The sequence below is a fragment of the Fundulus heteroclitus genome, chromosome 23 (assembly GCF_011125445.2).
Source record: "Fundulus heteroclitus isolate FHET01 chromosome 23, MU-UCD_Fhet_4.1, whole genome shotgun sequence".
NCBI classification, from domain to species: Eukaryota; Metazoa; Chordata; class Actinopteri; order Cyprinodontiformes; family Fundulidae; genus Fundulus; species Fundulus heteroclitus.
The window spans coordinates 22,540,467-22,562,771 of NC_046383.1; the positions used below are offsets into that span (position 1 = coordinate 22,540,467).

General features: G+C 41.3%; 1 protein-coding gene across 7 annotated transcripts in view; it reads left to right on the top strand.

Annotated features, from left to right (window-relative positions):
• The first annotated feature begins 1,363 nt into the window (after positions 1-1,363).
• cnot6a (CCR4-NOT transcription complex, subunit 6a) overlaps positions 1,364-22,305 on the top strand; it is a 38,529-nt gene continuing 17,587 nt past the window's right edge. For 2 of the 7 annotated variants that reach the window (XM_036127579.1, XM_036127580.1), the window contains exons 1-5: positions 13,128-13,255; positions 13,547-13,703; positions 16,074-16,158; positions 17,585-18,422; positions 19,514-19,635. In XM_036127579.1, the coding sequence (XP_035983472.1) occupies positions 19,524-19,635 (112 nt within the window). In that variant the 5' untranslated portion in view covers positions 13,128-13,255; positions 13,547-13,703; positions 16,074-16,158; positions 17,585-18,422; positions 19,514-19,523. Of the gene's footprint in view, positions 1,384-3,548; positions 4,132-7,720; positions 8,861-10,692; positions 10,941-11,060; positions 11,155-11,331; positions 11,494-12,938; positions 13,032-13,123; positions 13,256-13,546; positions 13,704-16,073; positions 16,159-17,584; positions 18,423-19,513; positions 19,636-22,305 lie in introns of those variants that run through there. The other 5 variants (XR_004927901.1, XR_004927900.1, XR_004927899.1 and 2 more) reach the window with 5 other exon arrangements.

A 22,305-nucleotide genomic window follows, 5' to 3' on the forward strand; every position in this document is an offset into this window, starting at 1 on the left:
AGCAAATGGCCTTCTTTTGTCACAATAATAAATCAAGTAGGCTATTAACAAATTTGGATATTAGACTTTACTTGTGCATCATTTTTAATACTTTAAGGTTGCTGGTAAATATTTTTGCATAGTGTAAATTTCTAGAGATGTTTAACTGATAATTGCTACATACTGATTCATTGATTATACAATATAGAAAGAAGCTTAGTTATTTTTTCAAAACATAATTAGGGACATTAGTTTGAATTTATTGTGGATTTTTCTTTTCATGTGTGTTTATAGTTTCCAGTCATGTGCAGCACCTTTTATCAGCTATGGTTGTTTCAAAGTGCATTAAAAATAAAATTGGTATTTTATGGTATGGTAATAGTCAGACGAGGCATAAGTTATGCTGTTTGCCCGCTGGAACAAATTCCCAGTATGCAAATCAGGAGCATCCATTTACAGTCTTTATTCTGAGAATCCCAGTGTTTAAACCACTATATGGGCAAAACTGGGCTGCAAGTAGAAGTTGCAGGATCAGGGTACAACCTTCAGTGAAGCGATATCCAGATCCGTCTTCTGGGGATATTCTCCCAAATCTGATATTACAAATACCCCAGTATCTACTGGCATCGCAAACGGAGGCCTGAAACGAGACCTGTGCATGGATCCGACTGGGACTACAGGAACTGTTTGCAACCTGAATCCAATGATGTTGTGGAAGTTAGATTAAGCCAGAGGTAGCATAATTCTTTATGCTAGTCAGAGAAAGAATAACAGCAGTGGTTGACTCTGACCCCTCACTTTTTTTGAGACCATGTTTGACTCTCCATAAATAATCTTTTAAGCATTGCTATTCTGATTTTCCTAGGGTTTTAAAAACTAAAGAATCTGTAACTGCTTTATTGAAATAGTTTTAACAGTTTTATTCACAAATCTCTAAATCCAGTCACTTTTGTTTGGTAAGTGTCCTCCATTCAAATCATAAAACTCTTTTTTTGAGAGAGTAAATATTAAAAAAACATCCTAAGGTTTGATAGTGAACTAATTTTGCAGGTCCACCAGAGTTAGTCAAAAAGGAGGTGGGAGTTGTTTTGTAAAGACATCAGAGTGTATTAGTGGAAGAGCATGGGTTAGGCTGTTACTCCTAAACCAAATCACAATGCCTCAGTACGAGATAATTATATCTGACTTTGTTTCAGTGTACTTTAATGTGTCAGGGTTATTATGAAAGATAAAACTGGGTGTGACTAGGGTTAGACAAGTGGGCGTCAGTTCCTTTGCCTTTCAGAAGGTGCAGAGTTACCATGGAGCTCACTGGAAACAAATTCTACAACAGAAAACATTGAAAGAAGAAAGGTGGCGACTGATTATCTGCTGCAATGACGCAGTGCATTTGGAGGAGTCAAGGTAAAACCTTCAAACCTGAGAACACTGCTGCAGCTTACAAACGTGGTGGTGGCAGCTTCATACTGAGGGTTTGTTTTTGTATAAGTGGAACTACTAATAGGAACAAAAAAGGGGAGTATTGCCATTCACTTTTACTTCACCTAAAATCAAGAGTGCCTGGACCTCTCAGGAAAAGTTTACCATTAACTCTTCAAACAGTGCTGCTCATGCTGCTGGGGCAGCCTCAGCCACCTCTGCAAAACACGCCAACCCTCCTCTCAAAGTCTTCCACCAGTGGACGGCGCCAGAGGATCTGCGAGAAAATCCCATGTTGGTAAATCCAAGCCTTGAATTTCCCAGGAAAGACAGACTTGACCACTGTAGCTAACCAGCTCTTCAAATTTTGATTGGTCGCTTGTGTGGAGGAAGCATCCTTCAGGCTGCAGTTAAAACACCTTTCCCAAGGTTTGCCTGTTAGAGATGGCGTCTTGGCCGTGCCGATTGAGAAACGGAAGTTGTCAATAACCTTTCCTCCCTTCAGCGGCAGGGACCTTGACTCTGCAGGCTTAAATCTCACACGAATCCAGGAGATAAGCTCCTCCAGGCCGCTTAGGAGCCATCTGCAGCCTGGGACAGATGTAGTTGTCACTGTTAGGTTGTCCATGAAGGCTCAGATGGGCGGCTCTCTGCAATTAATGTTTTTATAGGTTTCGTTATCAGTGCAACACACGAAAAAGAATAATTATCTACTGTATTGCCCATGATGAGTCCCCGTAACCATCTGACTGGCCTACATCCTGTTCAGGGTCATTTTTATAGGCTGACTTTCCATAGTAGTACCTGGAATTAGTTTTACAGTCTGCTGCACAATGAGGTCCTTTGACCATACAGTAGTAAAACAGGAAGTTACCAAAACAAATGTAATAACCCCTTTAGCAATACGAGGCAGGATAGATGTAAGCCTCCGACAACACATCGCCTTACTATAGCAGACATTGTGATTATACAAAGCTAAATGTCTTGTATTAAAAAGCTATCTGTGAGGCAGTGAAAAAAAATGTGGGTAAAAGTTTAGTGATTATGAATAAAGTCCTGGATAAGTCATCGCTGCGTTACCTAACAGAGCTAAAGCATGTCCAAAAGTAGAGAATTTATGATGTTTCAATAAAAAAAACACGATTATTAATAGGATCCCTTCAATTTATGTTATTTCAATTTGAAATATGTCTAAGCACATGCTCTAGTTCAGTTGTTCCAAAGCTTTTCAGCTTTCAACATCCAAAATAACAGTGGATAAGACTTGTGATCCTGATATAGGCTGTAAACAGTGCTTTCAAGTAAGTTAAATAGAGGTATAATGATAATAATAGGAGCGTTAGCAGGCAAGGTATTGCTTTTGTCTCTGTTGTATAATGTATGTACCATTTATATGCCTTTATATGACAATTGTTGTTAGTCTGATTTCAGATGAGGATCTCAAGATCTACTCTTTGTATTACCTGTCACCCAACTTCAACTATAGTCCAAACAAAACAAAAACATAATTGTCTATTTAGGCCTATTGTTATGCATGACTCAGCTGCACAGATTTGACCTGGAAGGTGTCTATTCTGCTAGTCTTTTTTTTCTTCTTGCATGCATCAGTATTTAAAAATAAAACTTACCCATTTTGTCATCAATTCCGTCCAGAAAGGTTTTGTATATATCAATGATCTATGTTGATAATTGGTAATGGTATATTATTATCCTGCTCCTTTTGCCTCAGTAGAGAGACCTTGCCTCCCTTTGTTAATTAGTTTAATTGTATTGGGAATACTGGATGCTTTATTTTTTTCGGAGCGTAATATTTTTAATGATTAGTTAATAAATAGTTTGGTTATTAAAAAAACATGCAAAATATGATCTTGTTCTGCCTATTGTTATTATTATTATATCTATTTCATCATTTGAGTGACCCTATTTGATTAGACTTGTGTCAACAACAATAAGTATGTAAGTTAAATATATAATTTTATTTTATTAATTACTTTGGCAATGGATGGCCTTTTTCTTCTTCTTTTGCCTTGAGCACGTGCCTGCATGGTTTGAAGTCATGACTGCAGGTATCATAGACATAATATAAGATCTTTATCTTTATACATGTCTATGGCAGGTATTGCTCTTGCACCTCCGTACAGCAGATGGCGACGCTTGCAGCTGTAAATCTTTTCATTTGCTGCGCCACACAGCAGAGGGAAAAAATGACAGGAGGAAAACAAGGAAGCGGTAAAACAAAACCTAACCTTTCAGTGCTGTTATTAAGATGGTCTAGCCTGTAAAGCGTTTGTAATGCCGTCTGCTTAAAGCGTCTGACCATTCGCAATGGCGGACACCGTGTATGGGTGGTGCGTGGGATTCCAACCAGGAAATGTTGCGTGTTTGAAGCCTCGGCAGAGGAGCGGACATGTGTTTTCTTGGGAAACATGACTGGCAGTTTTTCCCCATTCGTAGGTAAACCGTCTTGGTTGAGAACTGTGCCCGCCACCGTGGCTCTGCACGATTAGGGCAACGCTTGCGTGAGCGGCGGCCCTCCTGCTTTGCCGCAGACGCGCTGAAGTGGCACGCGCCGTGCGTGGCCGGGGAGCGATGGATGAAGTGATCTGCCTCAGCTCGGACGACTCCGATCTAGAGATCGTCGGATCCTACGATGCCTTCGCCAGGTCCGAGCCGCCGCCGCCGCTGTCGGAGGTGCGGGTCGACGTCGACGCGGTGAACGTCAACATCCCGCGGGTAAGCTAACACAGAACGTTGCTATATAACCTGGCGCGAGGACCCCCCTCCCCGCCAGGACGCACTGCGCAGGTGCCAGTCTGGGGGAGAGAGAGAAAAAAAAGCCGGTGCTGTACAGGTAAGGACGGGTCTGTAATTCCATGTTTGTGTCTTAATTGCGTTAAAATATGCCGACTTGTTAAAACCGAATCGCTAAAACGTTAGGCGGTGAGCGTTTCCTGGCAACCCAAGTCAGATTCCGAGATTGTGCGCGCAAAGGTGGCAAAATAAAGCTGTTTCTGATTAAAGTTGTGTCGTTGTGCGAACAGCGACACGCAAAGCAATATAAACGAACCGTTTAACGTTCAAACAGCTAATTCGTTGTACGATAAAGTACCTAAGGGGGCACATAATTATATGTTTTAGGGCGGAATATTAGCCAGGATCCGATAAAGCTATCATGCTTTAATGTATTGTGATGAATTACAAATTATGAAGTGTGTGTGGAGACATACAACTGAATCCAGTTTGTAAACTATAATATAGAACAGGGGTTCCCGAACGTATCAGCCGACGAACACCTTTTGGCGGAGTGTTTTTTTTTTCTTTTAGAAAATATGAGAAAAAAGTCAAATTATGAGAGTATAGTAGTAATTTTATGACAACTCCTACTGAAGACTACAGTCTTTCCCCTGTAATTATTCTGATATTCTTGTACACCTATTATTACAACTTTATTCTCATGTAAAAATAAATAAAAATAAAAGTATTATGGCCGTTGTTGATTTAAAGAAAATAAATTATTAGCCACAGAGAGCAACATTTCCACGGAAAAACCTAAAAAGATATGAGACCAGTTTCACATATTTGAGAGAAACCCTTTAAATAATTTCCTATGATTAAAGGCATAAATTTGCTATATTAAAAAAAAGTATGTATTTAACATTGTAAAGTCAGAATTTTGGATCATCTCGCGGTTTCTCTGCCGGCCCGTAGGGTGTCAGAAACAGCTTCTGCAGCCCACAGGGCCGCTGATGGGGTTGCATTCTTCTCTGCATTTCAGTGAACGCGTGTTCGCTGTGAATGTGTAAAGTTTCTCAACCAAATTGAAAATGTGACAAAACAAATACTCGATGTGGCACTTTGAGCCCGGCAGTGTGCAGAGCCCTGGGATTGTGTCTGAGAAGCCTCGACTGAGCCCCCCTTGTAGTGCCCACCCGTGTTGGCGGCTCCATCTCATCCCTGACCCCTGATGCCGTCTACGTACGTTTTAGCTGATTTTCTCTCAGAACCTGAATTCCAAGAGCTTCTTTGCTAGTGGAGTGGATATCGTGCACCTGGATCAGGCGCTCCTTAAATTTGCATGCCGTGCAAATATCTGAACACAAGTTCCACACCTGCTGCGTGTGAAACGTCCGTGGTTTCGTTAAAAAGTATGGAATAGCATTCGCTAGCTTTTCTTTCTGTTTGGGCGGCACGTCTAAAGCTTTGGTTCGCTCGTTTTGGGTTCTGTCTGATGGTGACACAGCGGGTCTTTGGTGACTTTCCTGCCTTTCAATTACAAAAAGGGGTCTCTGAATCAAAGCTTTACCCCTAATGTCTCACAGGTAAATTCTTTAACAAACAGCTGTAGATAAATATGAGAAACGGCTGAAAAGTAACCTACTGGAATACATCAAAGTCTAATTATAACACAACATAGACCATGTCAATATAAACAATATAGTCTCATTTTATATCTCTTTTTTAAAAAAATCTCACTGTTTTTAAAATCTCGATATGTTTCCCAGCCCTAACTTCATCTTTGCTGGAAACGAGAGCACTGATTGGTCGGGTCCATGGTTTACACCCCACAGCAACTCAACATATTTACAGCTGTCTTTATTTTTCAGCTCAGATAACTTAAAGCCGCGTCTAGACGGCTGCTGGCGCTTCGGATAGTTTCTCGGTGTTTCTGGTGGTGTATTTTGCGAGGCATCAGCAGCGTTACAGCGTCGGCACATCGTTCAGACTTGGACAGGGTTTTTTTTTTTTTTTTTCCCACAGTTTCCCTGAATCAGGTAGTGCAGCTTTAATATGTCGTCCTTTTGGAGACACAGAGATGCATCCTTTTTAATCGACGCACTGACGAGACGAGAAGTTTTGAAATTTACCCATTATTAATCTAATAAAGTTCCCCAGAAATGACTCATTCTAAATGATAAAAAAAGTGAACAGTCAGATAAAAATAGATTCTCCAGCTCAGGCCTTTTCTCCTCCTGCCTTTGTGTGTGTGTGTGTGTGTGTGTGTGTGTGTGTGTGTGTGTGTGTGTGTGTGTGTGGTATTTCAGCCCCTTCCTCTATGTGGACCGACAAATACACATATCTTCTAATTTCACTCGCTTACCGACCTATTGACCAACGACTGTTCTGAAACCAACAGGGTTTCAGGCGAGTCATTTCTCTATTGAAAAAAACATAATAAATAATTAAAATATCATTACACGCTTCCATCAGTTGTCAGATTATGGCTCCTGGCACCTAACCAAGCCATTCCTGCCAGCAGTGCGGCCCTCTCAGGGGTCAGCCATGCACCCCTCCGTCCCAACAAGCTGCTCACCGTGTAAAGACCTGCAGATGATCAAGAATCTATCAGGGCTGCTGTGGAACCATGTTCAGGTCATTCTGAGCGCGTTGCTCCGAGCATGGCAGACGTTTGAGAGGAATCGCCAACAGACAACTAGTTATTTTCTAGGGATGGATGTTTTTTTTCATAATGGCCCAGTTCTACTTATCAGACTTACACCAATATGTTAAAATTGACTTTTGTCGTCTGATAGAGATGTTAACGCCTTTATATCGCTATTACCGTCTAATGTAGAACAGATTACTAGATCAATGTGTGCTTCTATGCTTTTTTGTCTCTCTTGTTGTGTCTCTGCTCTGTCTTCTGTAACCCCAGTCGGTCGAGGCAGATGACCGTTCATACTGAGCTCGGTTCTGCTGGAGGTTTTCCTTCCCGCTAATGGGTGATTTTTCTTTCCACTTTCGCTTCATGCTTGCTCAGTATGAGGGATTGCAGCAAAGCCATGTACAATGCAGATGACTCTCCCTGTGGCTCTACGCTTCTCCAGGAGTGAATGCTGCTTGTCGGGACTTTGAAGCAATCAACTGGTTCCCTGATATAGGACATTTTTGACCAATCTGCATAATATGATTGAATTTGATTTTTCAAGTGCCTCGAGATGACATGCTTCATGAATTGGCGCTAAATAAATAAAACTGAATTGAATTGAATTGAATCTTGCGTACTGTTATTTTCTGTGCTTAAATCCGAGGCTTTCTTGACTAAACGGGCAGACCTTCAGTCTCCCTAAAACAGGGTTCTTTTCTGAAAAACAACCCTGTATTACCTGACTTCAACTCATCGAAGATGGTCTATAGTCAGGCACGAAAACCAGCACTGCTGCCATGGGGTGGATGTCTTCACCAGGGTCGGTTCCATTCTCTTCATGGCTTAGGGTGCAACTCTCTAGGCTGTAGCCAGAGTCCGTCCATTTGTTCATCCCTCTATCACCCATCTGTTCTTCCTCCGTGTCCGTTTGGTGACGTCTCCCCTCTTCCTCCCCAGCATTACATTGACCTCACCGATCCAAGGTGGGCCTGTCCAGAGCTCAAGGTGCACCTGAGGCTAAAGCTCCCAGACATCCCTGCGGCGGACGCGACTGCGACCGGGGACAAGGAGACGGCACCGGAGACCAAAGGCTGCCTTCCGAACGGCGACCGTCGCTTTGACGGCATTTTGAGTATGAGCAACGTCTTAAACGAACAAGGTTTTAAACGCCCCGAAAAGACCTCAGGAGTCTCCCGCGCTTCCCCTCTACAGCAGGACTGTGGGCCCCAATGCGCAAAGAAGAGACGTTTGAGCTCCCCGCCGCCAGCGCAGAAGCAGAACCTCGCGACGCCACCCTCTCAGGACGCTGCGGGGGAGAGACCGGATGGATCGGCTTCCCCCGGATCCCGCGCCGAGAGTCCGACAGCACGTGTTCAGCCGAGCAAAGACTCCCCACGGACGCCGCTGGCTTTCAAACACAGCCATAACGGCGAGGCGGAGAGATGTTCAACTGGTTTAGAAGCAGCCCCATCTTCGCTAAACCTCTCTCGCCTAAAATGCGCGGAACCTGCGATAGCGGGAAATGAAACGCCCCAGGAGCAAACCAAAGAGCTGCTGCGGGATGAAGCCACACAGCGCCTACAAATTCCCGCCGACTGTCCTAAAGTGACAGAGGGACACGATGACGATGCTACTTCAGGGCAGCGCAGGACTACGCAAAACGAGCCAGATGGCTTTCATTCGTCTGACGTGAGTCCATCACCAGCTTCTACGTCTTCGTCTCGAGATAAAACACAAGAGGAGGACGTTCGCTCCAGCTCTGAACAGCTGGATGCAGAGAACGCCGAACCCGCACAACAATGTCGTTCCCCACGCAGCCTTAAAGCCGACTCGGACTCCCTCGTGAGCTTCCCTCCGCTGAATCATACGAGCCCAGGCGGCGAATCGCCCGGCGACAGTCCGTCCGACTGGCACCTGGAGACGGCCAGCTACAGCGAGGAGGCCGGGGCTGACAGTCTGACGTGGCTGCCCTGGCAGGGAGAGGCCGACGGAGAGGACAGGCTCTGCAGAGACTTCAGAGCAGTCAGCAGAGAGGAGCGCAGATACGTGTGCCCAGTCGCCCTCAAGAAACTCATGGCCGGGCACCGACGGGTTCTGGTGAGAGAGTCTAACCTTTTTGCTCCTATAGCTGTTAAAGCGTCTTCATAAAGACGCAGAGAAATGATTTGTCTGCCCTGTTAAAGATGGAGAAAGTGTTAAAATCATTTATTCTATAATGTGGTACCACGTTCTCACGATATATATATATATATATATATATATATATATATATATATATATATATATATATATATATATATATATATATATATATATATATATATATATATATATATATATATTCTTGCAATTCAACCTTTTTAATTTGAGTTCATTAATTCAGTAGGAGCCAAATTGAATGTTTTAGGAACAAAATATCTAACTGTGGGGTTTCTTTAATGTACGCCTTTTAAGCTTATCTGTGTTTCTAAGACTTTTCCACCTGACTTTCTGCTTCCTCTGGGTGTAAGACGGACATGACAAACAAAGGCCCGTGTCTCTCTGCCTCCGACCTCCAGGCTGGTCCAGGACCCAAGTTTGTCTTGCTGCCACACACAGTCAACAGGGCGGCTTCAAAAGAAAACCCAAAGCTTTCGGAGGACATTGAGTCATGCCAGAAGCCCCACATTGCAAAAGTAAACGTGGGATTTGTACCCGAGCCGTGTACTTCGGTCAGATGAGACCAAAACGCTGCTCTTCAGCACTAAAGCCTCTTAATGGGGGCGTTTTTGCATATGGGCATTGTGTTTTATGCCAAACCTAACACCCATTGTTGTTATGTATGGAGGAGACTTTGTCTTCATGCTGGTCGCTCGTTGGAGTGCAAGGCGTCAACAGCTCTTTACAAGACGTGCAGATTATGAATAAAAATCTAGTGAAGTTTATAGAAAACCCTAATGCGGTGGGCTAAAGCAAGAAAGGGTCCATACTGGAGGATCCAGAAAGGTTCAAACAGGAATGGTCTAACATCACTTTCAACCTGTCCCAAGGTGCTGTCCTGTTTTCATAACGGGGTTGGACACCGTCTGTCCCAAAAACTCACCCCCCAGAGTTAACAAAGCTGATTGGATAATTACTTCACGGGGGATAACGTTTCAGCTGGTTACACGTTAATTATCCGTGACCGATGCTTCTCATTTCTGAAGCAACCGTGTCAGAAGAGCCGTCCCGCGGTCCGGGAAGAGAAGCTCATCTGTTTCAGAAAGGTCACATTTTTGGCGTGCGTCACACGGAGAAAACACCCGAGGCGATGGGGTTAGGGTGTGATCGTCTCTGTGGAGGAAACATGGTTGAATAAAGCCTGTTTTATTTTTAGTTTTGGGGGGGTCGATAGTTGATCACATCCGGATTGAGTGGCGTTTTGTGCACGAAGAAAGAGGTCAGCTGACTACCTGAATACAGTCAGTCACCAGGTTATTCCAGCTGGGACTTTCTGTTCCCCTGATGGCGCCGGCTTATTCCAAGGCAATATTGCCAGGATACATTGGGCTAAAAATTGTGCAAGAGGGACAAGGACTATGAGCCATGCTTTTCACACATTGATCGTCCACCAGGAAGTTCCAGGCGTGCGGAGCAGTCCAGCTCTCCCATCATCTCATAAAACAGCCACTCTCTCTCCACCAGTCCTGGTAGCATCAGCGGTCCAGTGACAAAACAAGTGACTTTTTTTATTTTAGATGGGCAGTGTATTACCAGCAGGAGTATTTACAGCAAATTAGTGCCACCAGAGATTATGATGCTGCATTTAATTAAAGGCTTTTAACACATCTTTACCAGTGGTGTTAATACGGTGCTATCTGTTCCATCTACTTGGGATTTTACTGCAGCCACGATGCAAAGCATTATTTTTTTTATTTTTTTTTTTTACATGTACACGTGTGTTTTCCTAGATTGACAGAGACGACGAAAACCCCAAAGCATGCGAGGTCCTGTGTCCTCAGAGCCTGAGTCAGGTTTATAGTACGATCGAGGAGAACTACCCAGAAGCGACGTTGCAGCAGCTGTCTGACCTCCTGCAGCCGGGTTACTATCCTCCCAAAGATATAACCAGCCACCTTCTCCAGGGGATTCTGCTCGACCCGCACTGTCCCTATCACCTCTGCGTACAGGCCTTCAACCTGCTAATGAGGACTCAGAGGTTAGAGGAAAACCCAAAGTAACATCGTCTCCCTGAACAATTCCCAGCTTTATGTCTCGTTTTTCACTCCCAGCCTTAGAAGCTTTGAGCTCAAACGTTCGATGTGCTTTCTCGTTCCAGGCACCACCGGGTTAATAGATCCTTGGTTCCATGGGATTGGGAGCTGCTTAGCTCGGTCCTGTCCACCCATCTGGAGCACAGCAGCGAACAAAATGTGAGCATATGCACTGTGTGTTAAACAAGTGCACTTTTTTTTTTTTTACCATAAATATTATTGACCAAAAAGGTGTCTAATGATCCATAAATAAATATGTTCATTTCAAGTTTAAATCTTTTTAAAGGCATAAATGATAAATGAGCAGGTATCTTTGTCGCCCTCTTTCACTCTTAGGGAGGCAAACCGAAGCACCGATGGGAGGTTGTACACATGTTCCTGGAGTACTGTATGCAGACATTAGAGGACGACTTCATCGCCAGAAGCGCTTCGCTTATCCCTCGGCCACTCGCTCGCAAAGGCTTCTCTGTCATGCGATCGGCAGTTTTCTCGGGTCAGGTGAGAAGGATAACCCGGGGTCTGCATTTTAAAGAAGGGGAACTCCTGACTTGTAGTCATGCTGCCGTTTTCACACGTTAGCATCTGAATTTTCTCCTGTACGGTAAGAACTGCCCAGAGGGCACTGAGCCACCAGGCTGCAGTAGTTAAGACAGTGGCTGCTATCATCCCAAAGATGCAACCCGTCCACCTACTCAGCGTTTCACTTAACACCGAGTCCACATCATCTTAGCCTTGGAGATCTGGTCATCTGAGCTGCCAAAACATTTTTTTTAGCCCATATTTTCAGTAGCTGAGCGACGCTTTGTTTTGTTATCTATTAAACAATCTTGTTTCCCCGTTGCAAGATGGATATATTCAAATTTTTTTGTACATCAAATTCAGCGTTGCACAAAATCTTGAATTGCATCATTGTTGTCATAATAGCAAAGAACTGCCTAGATACAATATTAGGTTAGATGTGATTTTATTGTATTTTTTTTTTTTCCCAGTGTCCTGTCTAGCAATGTGGCAATAGGAATTGATGTCTCAATGCCAGATAGAGCTCGACAGATTTTGCTTTTACAAGTGGAGCAAACAGCTTTCGCCATAGTGCTCCACTTGATTTATGCTTGTAAATAGCTTTGTTGTGATTCCTGCAGGGAGAATTTCAAATTATATGGACATTACAATGGGAGAGTAAAGGAAGAACAAGAAGTGAAAGAGAAAGGGGAAAAAAAAGAGTAGAGGTGAAAGAAAGAAGAGATAAAAGGGAGAGAATGATAAAACCTTCTCCGTCTGCTCCGTCACCTGGAAAGAGAGATGCAAAAAGAACAGCACAACCAACAGACATAAAGCAACAGATACAATCGAATAACACCTAGATGTCATTGCTAAATCATATATATTATTATGTAAGCTTGTATTTTTATTTTTTACCATTAAAAGCTAAATAAACTAACTGAATGCTAAGCCAATAAATCACTAACCTGAAAACTGATAGGACTACAGAACTCGCTATTCAAACATTGCCTCGTTTTATATATATATATATATATATATATATATATATATATATATATATATATATATATATATATATATATATGAAAGAGTATGAAAATATATATATGAAAGAGTATTAAAATTATGTTTTTCTAAATTTGATGCAATACAACATTTTCTGTTGTTTCAATGTAAATGACCAAATATTGGAACTTTGTTTTTTCTTTCTGCTTTTTATGAATACATAATAATATATATGACACCTTTTTATATATAAAATCTGAATGAGAAACACAGTAAACGACAGGAAGTGAAGAATGTAAGTCTGCAATATTTCCACTTTATTTAAAAAACAATCATGTGATTAAGGTGGAACAATGATTATTTTTTAACAAACTTTAAAATTGTTGTGATGATCTTAATATGTGTATTTTGGCTTTTCTTTTTCTTTTTCTTTATAGAGATGTCATCAAGTGGCTGTTTTGTGTCATAATGAAAACAACTGAAAATGAAGACAGCAAAGAAGGAATTAAAATGAAAGATAACCAAATAAGGTGAAAATAAATTAAAAAAAAATTGTTTTTACACCTTGGTTTTTTAGAGCTTTCTGTGGTCTAATGTTTGTGCTGGATTTTGTCCCTGGCAGAATAGTGTCCGTCTTCCAAAGGATGCTGTCTCTGGCTCTGGAGGTGGACCGTTCCCCTACGCTGACCTCTGCCAAGCTGTCCCAGGAGCTCTTCCATATGGTCCTCAGCCACATGCCTCTAAGGGCACACAGGTGACCAGCAGGCTGGCATTTATTAGGATTTTTAGCATAAATTCATTCCTACAAAAATGCTCAAATGGAAAGAAATTAGGCTTTTTTTTATTTTATTTATTTTGTCTTGTTCTTTTACATTATCATTGCTCAGGAAAATATGTATTATTCATGCAGTTGTCTCAAACTAAAAATAATTGCAAAGCCTTTAATGAGTATGAATGCACTTTGTAGTATCACAACCTTACTTGCACAATGGCTAGACCGCTTTTTTTTCTTTTTTTTAAGAGCTTTTCTGTTTGTGATGAGCAGGATGTTGTTGCTGGAGACCCTGCAGAGTAAGCTGCTGAGATGTAAGCTGTTGGAGCAGTTGTTGGACTATGCATGCCCACAGAAAGTCTCTCTGCCCATGTCCCTTAGCCTGCTGCTGCACTTTCTGAGGACCTGCACTCTGGCAGCAGACCCAACGGTGAATATCATGCTTGTGTAAATTCTCGTTTTATCATAATGCCTCAACCTGCTTACAAACGTGGTAATAGTAAAACTTTATTTCAAAGATGTGGTCAGACTACACAAGCCTCTGAAGGCTTCACAGATCTGGGCAAGACTCGGCGGTCACGCCAGCAGATTGGGTTTAACAAGTTTGGGTTTCACAGCCGACAGACTGGGGAACACGCACCTAAACGCAACACCTGCTAAGGGGTCACAGAGTACAGGGTTTTCCAGATCGGCTTAAGCCACCTGAAAGCATCAAACTCTGGTGGGAACTCTCCAGAGGGAACAGATTAAGGTGTAAACAAGCAGAGCAGCTGGTGGCAGTAATAGGGGGTATTCTCAGAATCCAGACAGGCTATGTTTCTTCTCTGTAACCCCTTTAGAAAGAAAGAGATGCAGTATTAACTACTTAATGGACTAGAATTTGGCCCACAGTTGAATTTGTCAAATTGTGATTTAGGTAAAACTGACTGTGTAATACTATGTAATACTCATGTTGAGAGTTTGAAGTATTTATTATTTTTTGTTAGCTTTTTTTGGGATTTATTCTTAAACTGTTCTTGTTCCTACCTTAACAGACAACAATATATTGCTTGGGCTGAAAAAAACTTTGTTAAAAAACAACAACCTGATTCTAAGTGGAAATCATTTTTTTTTTTTTTTATCTAAGCGCCATCTAAACTACTGGCACAGTTACCTGGTTTTGTTCTAGAAGTTAAGTTTGTGTGTCTTTTAAAAAGAGTATTTTCACATATTTGAAATATTTGGTTTATTTTAATAAACCTTCAATGTTATTTTTAGATTGATATACACTATATTGCCAAAAGTCTTCGCTCACCCGCCCAAATAATGGAAATCAGGTGTTCCACCCACTTCTATGGCCACAGGTGTATAAAATCCAGACTTTCTGCAAGCACTTTTTGAAAGTGCGGGGCGCTCAGCGGAGCTCTTTGATTGTCAGCGTGGCTCTCTGATAGGATGCCATCTGTGCAATTGGGAAATCCCCCCCCCCTTCCTAAATATTCCAGTAAACTGTCAGTGATATTATAACAAAGTGGAAGCGACTGGGAACGACTGCAACTCAGTCACAAAGAGGTGGGACACGTAAACCGACGAGGAGGATGCGGCAGTGCGCAGAGGTCGGCAACTTTCTGCAGAGTCAGTTGCTACAGACCTCCCAACTTCATGTGGTCTTCAGATCAGCTCAACCCTGCGTAGAGAGCTTCAGGGAATAGGTCTCCATGGCTGAGCAGCTGCATCCAAGCCGTACATCACCAAGTGTAACGCAAAGCGTCGGATGCAGGGGCGTAAAGCACGCTGCCTCTGGACTCCAGAGAAGTGGAGGCATGTTCTCTAAAGTGACGAAACAATGTTTTTCATCTGGCAATCTGATGGACGAGTCTGGGTTCGGTGGTGGCCAGGACCCCAGTACTTGTCTGACTGTATAGCACCAAGTGTAAACTTTGGTGGAGATGGCCCCTTCCTCATCCAACATGACTGCGCACCAGCGCACAAAGCAAGGTCCATACAGACATGGATGAGAGTCCTGACCTCAGCCCAACAGAACACCTTTGGGATGAATTAGAGCGGACCTTCTCGTCCAACATCGGTGTCTGACCTCACAAATGAGCTTCTGGAAAAACGATAAAAAATTCCCATAAACACGCCAGAACCTTGCTGGCAGAATAGCTGAGGGCGTTATGGCTGCAAAGAGCGGAGCAACGTCATGTTGAACTATATGGATTGAAAATGAGATGTTCAAGGTTAGGGTAAATGTGAGTGGAGGCAGGTGACCGAATACATTTGGCAGCATAGTGCATCTTAGTGTCTTTTAGTTTGTGTTAATTTGTTTTTTGTTCATTTCCTTTTTGTTTTTTTTGCTATTTTTTTCCCCCAGTTTCCCCCTGTGGTTTTTGGGGTTTGTATTTGTTGTATGTTAAAAGCAGAGGTTAAAAAAATCTCCTTGAGTCTATTTTTCGTTTGCTGTCGGCGAGACGTGTTGGCTGGTGGGTTGGCGTTCAGTCTACATAACCCGACTGCATCAAGATACGGCGCAAAATGTTTGACTGGAACTGAGGTCGGGTTTGTCCTCCAACAAGCGCAGACTGATGCAGACTTTTCCCGACTAGGAATCGTGGGAATAAATCGGGCCAAAGTTACGTGTAGGGTGTTCCCAGGTCAAGTTTTATAGATGCTACAAACCAGTTTGTCCGGATTGTGCCCTTCTTATGAAGGGAGTTGTGATATTTTTTGGGGTAAAAAAACAACAACAACAACATCCAAGTAAAGATGGCCAAACAAGTAAATAATCTCTATAGAGCTAAACAGTGAATGTGCTTTCCAGGACGGCTTGGAACGCTGGCAGAGGTGGGAAGAGTTGATCAATCTCCTCTGGATGTTGCTGGTCAGCTACAGCAAAGCAATGAAAGGTGAGCAGGTAGAAAAAGGCATTTGTTGGTGTAAGTATACGGCATTGCTTAGCAGGACGATCTCTAAATTAAAAAAGGACTTATTTTTTATTGCTGAAGAGGAATTTGATTCTGAGTGGTGAATTTTCTTTCCAAAACGCAGAAATTTGCTATCATTTCAAATATTAAAAAAACATGAATATTTATAGTAAGCCAGTGTTTTAAAAATTATTCAAAAGTACAGTTTCATTATGTCCTGCTGTTCAGAAACAATGTTTGAAACTTGGGAAAACCTGATTTGCTCCAACGTGTGGTTGTCATTCTTTATAACATAACACATTCTGTTGGAATCACATTTTTTCCTCAAAGGATAATTTCATATTTAAATGTGTCAACAAAAGCATTAAACAGCCGTCAGACGTTTTGGATCACATGGTGAAACACAAATGACCTCTGTTACGTTAAGTAACATTATCTCTAACCGTGTCACCTATCAGTCTGGAAGATTTATCAGGCAGCGTTGATGTGATGACAAGGGCCAGATCTTCACGGTCAGTCGACTAGTTCAGAGGATCTCAAAAACAGTGGCTTTTCCTTTTTTTAAAGTGGTCCAAGGCTGCAATATTCAGTATCTATCGAAACAGTTCCAAGGAAGGAACCGTGGTTCCCCAGCTTCTGGATCATGGCTCGTCTGTGAGGAGCGAACCTGTCCTGTCTGGTCTGAGTCATAAGTGAGCGGCTGCAGCTCAGATGCCCAGAGAGGTTTATGCTGATCGTGACAGGAAGGTGTCAGAATACCCGGTCATCATGGTTTGTTGTGGATAGAGCTGCAAAGCCCCAGACCAGTTAGGATAAAATTTACCAGATGGCTTTGGTCTCTTTCAGCAGGATAATTTGCCTCTGCCATCAAGCAAATATGGTTTAGGAAGTCCACTTGTTTTTTTTTTTTGTTTGTTTACCTTTGCATCAAATAAATGTTATGGACTTATGCTTTGAATAAGGATAATGTGACAGTTACTTATCTTTTGGATTCAAAACTCTCCCTTCTATCAAATAAAGTACAGCACTTTTTTTTTGTCTTTTTAAAAATCATAATCAGTGAAAACTGGAATGGGCGGGTCTAAGAAAACCTGGAAATCGGTATCAGACATGAAAAGCCAGATCTGTGTATCGCTGCCTATCATCCTGGCAATCAAGCATTAGATTTTTGCTCTTTGAAGTACATTTTTAGGCTATTTTTTATAATTATTTAACTTCAGGAAATTTCCAAAAACCTCTACCTCAATAATTGTGAATCTTCTGAACATGTCCTACAAGACACTGACTGCTGATAAGTGGTCAAATAGCCACTCGCGCATAGATTAGTTATAGAATTTTATGCGTCCAGTTCTTCAAACTGTTGCTTTACTTTATTCCCAACTCACAGTTTGCCGTCTGTCCTCTACAGGCCATCTGACCAGCTCTACCTCTGAACAGATATGCAAAGGGGGCACGTTAGTTTACAAGCCGGCCGACATGCTGACGAAGTCTGCCGTCAATGAAGCGATGGACGCTTTCCTGTCCAGATCCCAGGCGGACATCGGCAGAGCCCTGCCTCTTCACGTGGAAGAGTCCCTAACTTATCTGCAGGATCACCTGCTGGATGTCTGTCAGAGTTGATTTTTGGGAAGCGAAGGAAATCCTTTTAGCACCGTTTTCTGTATTCACAAGATGCAATAAGAAGCGTTTTGCTGTTCATATTTGTGTATTTTTTTTTTTTTTTTTTGTTTGTGTTCATTTGCACAGCTATTTGTTGTAAAGCTGGGACTTAGTGTCTCACAGAAATTTTAAATATACCAAAAAAAATTTATTTTATTTCTAAATCCATTCCATCAGAAAAAGTAATATTATTGTATTGGTTTATTATTGAGCCCGTTTTTTCCTGTAAGACGGTCACTCTGAAAACCCTCCCGGACTGCAGCGCGTCTGAATAAAGTGTTGCTTCCGGCATGTGTGTAAGTTTATTACACAACTCTGTGTCTGTCCATCCATCACAAAACAGCCGTCTAAAAGCAGAGGTTCTTTATTTATTGTGGCTCAACAGCTGGTTTGGACCTTCCAGGCGACAGCCAATAGGACGCGGCGGTGCTAGAGCGAGAGAGAGAGAGAGAGAGAGGGAGGGGGGAGAGAGAGAGGAAAAAAAAGCCCTCACAGTCGCCATGATACAGCAGCGGAAACGGGGAAGAAGTGGCTAGAAAACAAAAGAGAACACGCAGTCGTCCTCGCGATTTGGTATGCTCTTGCAGGTAAAAAAAAACGAAGCCCTGTGTGTTAGACCCTCACATACATATAAATATAGCCCTGATCGCAGTAAAGCCTCCGTGTCTCCGGTGCACAAAGCGCTCCTTTTCGTCTAGCAAAGTATTTGAATAGGAACTCGGTCAGGTTCAAATAATTGAGATGTTAGCTTTCGGGCTAGCAAGGCTAAGCTAAGTAGCTCGCAATTGCTTGCAACTTCGTCGTTTTTTTGGGGGGTGCTGTTTTTAAGAGCTTGGGTGCTCGTCTTTTTTTTTTTTTTTTTTTTTTGGTAGCGATTATGAGATTTTTAAGAGGCGATAGCGGCGTTTGGCGTTTATCCGTGGCCTTGTGTTTATGCGCAATTAAGTGCTTAGCCATTATGTAAACAACAAGTGCACTCTGTGTTTTCAAAATATGGCTGCTTATTTTTGACCGTGTTTTTTTTTTTTCTTTTCCAGAAGGTCATCAGGCCGTGTTAACTAGGGGATGCTACTCGTGTAAATTAGGCTTTTCAACCCAATGCTAGCGGGTGAGGTAGTTGGGGATCTGGCTTTGTTATGTAGTCCGATAGCTACCAATTTAGGTTAAGCTAGGCTAATCAGCTAGCGTCACCGAGGAGAACAATCGGCGAGGCTAGCTTTGTTGATCTGGGCTTTTTAACTCTGCGCTTTCCTATTTAAAGCAGCATATAAAACCTTGCCTGGTTGTAAGCTTGCTGTTTTTCCCCCACCAAATCTGGCGGGAAGCTTATCTCGTTTATACGCTGAATGTTCAGCTTTTAACTTATGTAACAACAAAGAAATAACTCTTCAACGCAAACTGTGGCATGTTTGACTCGGGAGGGAATATTGCTTCTGATTCCTAGTTGGATCGTGACTTTAATAACATGTCTGAATGTTGATGTTTTTTTTTTTTTTTTAATAAGTTTTAATATCTGACCGCAGATCTGTTGGTTAATGAAAGTGGCCGTCACATCATCTCGTAGGGGTGCTGAACTGTGGCTTCAGGCCGAAACCGCGATATGTCTTTGCAGTTTATTGAATATCGGCGGGCGTTTTCTATTCACCACTGACAGTTTTATTACAAATGATCTCTGTAGTGTTATAGGAATGCCCAAGGAAAAATATGACCCGCCGGATCCCAGGCGGATGTACACAATTATGTCCAGCGAGGAGGCAGCAAACGGGAAGAAGTCATACTGGGCTGAGCTGGAAATCAGTGGTGAGTATTTGCTCATACAGGTAAAAATCAGCAGGGGAAATGTTGCTCTGGTGTGTTTTTGCTTCTGATTAGAAAAGCTTTATTCTCTCTGGAACCTTTATGATCAAACACTAATTGTCGGCTAATGTTAATGTTCAAGAGTTGCAGCTCAAAACAAATTATTTTGAGTGAAAGAAAGGTTGCAATGACTTAAATAATGTCAGTATTGTGTCTATGAGTTAGTGACAACTTCAGAATCTGAAAGGATTAAATCCTGGGTTTATGTGACTTAATTTAGATTTAAGGGTCTTCTTAGTAGAGCTGGGCTGTAATAGCCATTTTATTCAAAGTAAGCAATCCAACAAACCCATAAAATTGAGTTCTAAAGAACTTAAGACCTGTTGCTCCTAATTAAGATGAGGCTGATGTATCACATCAGCTGTTTTTATTTTATATTTTCATAGGGAGGTGCTTGCAAACATTAGCTAGCTCATTGGTTGGTTCATTCCAAAAGTCCCACGTCGTTTTCTCAAACCATAACTTAAAGGAAGTTTGTGTCAATAACACAAATGGAAAAATAACTGAAAACACCAAAGAAAAAAACACAATTATTGTCTTTCTTTTCTATCATTGTTGGGAAATTTCACAACTTCAAGTCACATTAGCAAATAAAAAGCTGTTTCTGTGGGGAAGACATGGTCAGATTGTAATCCACGATCAAGACATTGGAAAAGGCAGCTTCGAACTCAGTTGAGGGTTCCTAGGGTTTTCATTAATTTTATTTATTTTATTTTATAAACTGGTTATCTCATTGCGACCCAACACCTAATTTACAAGAAACCTATTTTGATAAAACAATGTCAATACTAGATTGTGTATATAAACCTCTTAGTTTGTGATGTTAATTATTATAGAATCACATGAAATTGGCAAAAAAAAAAAACACTGAACTGCTGCTGTTGGAGGATGTTTAGTCAGTTGTTTTACTTTCTTTCAGTAAAAACAAATGTGTTTAAGAGTTTATATAAGCACATGAAATCATTTGTAGTTAAATAGAAAAAGTGAAATCCTTAACCATAAATGTCACATTTAAGTTCTTTTTTGCACCTCCTCCGGTTTTTATCACAGCTTAAATTGTACTACGATATTGGTATAAACAAAATAAAAGCCTCTGTAAGACTGCCAAGAATGCCCACAACAGATAGCCGTTGTGGGCCTAATCGATTATTTTACCATGTTTATAAAACTTCTCCAATATAGCGTTTTATAAATATTTGCTTGAAACGCATAAAACTACATAAAACCCAGAACATCTGTCAGTGACAAATGCTGTAACCGTAGACTGTAATGTATATTGAAATATCAGAAACTGTCACATCGCCTTTATGGAATAAAGTTATTTCACGATCTATATATTGAATTATTGCTAACCCTATGAGTTCATTAAAAACGATATTCTTCATCAGTCAGGTTCCAGCACTCTCATATAGCAGTTGGAGCAGCTCTAAGATTTGGAAACAGTCGTTTTTAACCACAGGGTTGTTGCATGAGGCGTCTTGTTTTCCTATTTTAGACTATGTAACATTAATATATTAATTAGCATGTGTGTGTGGCTACATCCCTGTGTATCTGAAAAATACAGCCTTATTAAAGTTGGTGAACAAATACAGTATTTTGTAAAATGCTGCTTTCTGTTGGATTTATGAAATTTCTGGTATTAATAACGCATCAAAGACTAATGAACAAGTTGGTCTGAACACAATCGCTTTATATCATTAACCAGTCTGCAATGGAGTACATTTTTTTCTTTTTAGTGCTCATAATTGTTTTAGAAAGATTTTCACAAATTTTATTCAGTACAAACATCATGACCTGCTTTATGCTCACCCATTGGGCTGTTTTTTACAGAAACTTAAAAACATAAAAGATTTAAAACAAGGATTGTTAGAGGGAGAGTTTAGGCTGTCTGAAAAAAAAAAAGGTTAAATTGGAAATTAGAAACTAATTGTTTAACATTGCTTGGGTGCTAAAAACACTTAATTACATTTATATTTTCGGGCCCCGTCACACCGTGACGTTCATCAGTAGTGAGTTTTATTTCTTTAGGGTGTCATGTAGGTCAATACACCAATTTTATCGATTAATTCAAATTTGCAATTTATGAGGATTTCATTTTTGGAAAATCTGGGGAATGTGTTTTGGTAATGAAATGCAACGTTGTCAAAACACTCTAAGGAAGGACTTTATTTATTTACTTATTTTAAGTTTATTTAAAGTGACACAAGTGAAGTGACGGCTGCTCTTAGATGTATAGTCAAAACTATCTCATAGTGTAATACCGCCTGCAGCAAACGTGCTAAATTTACATTGTTTACAGTAGCAGGGCCGCCATCTTGTTTTACGAGCATGTTTCACAGCTTGGATTTAGTTTCACTTTGAATACAGGTCAGCTTCAAGACCAAGTGACAGAAATAAAAGCAAGTTTTTTAAAAATTATTTCTGTAATTTGTTTTTACTAAACGAGTGGGGGTAAAAAAAAAGATTAATTGGATTTGTTAAAATAAAATCTGATGTTTTACTTTTAAGCTATATCGCCCAGTCCTAGTGTCGCGGTGAAAATAAAAATGGTAGTTTTATTACACACACAAAAGAAGCAGATCCATAACATATATCACACGTGATGATATAGGA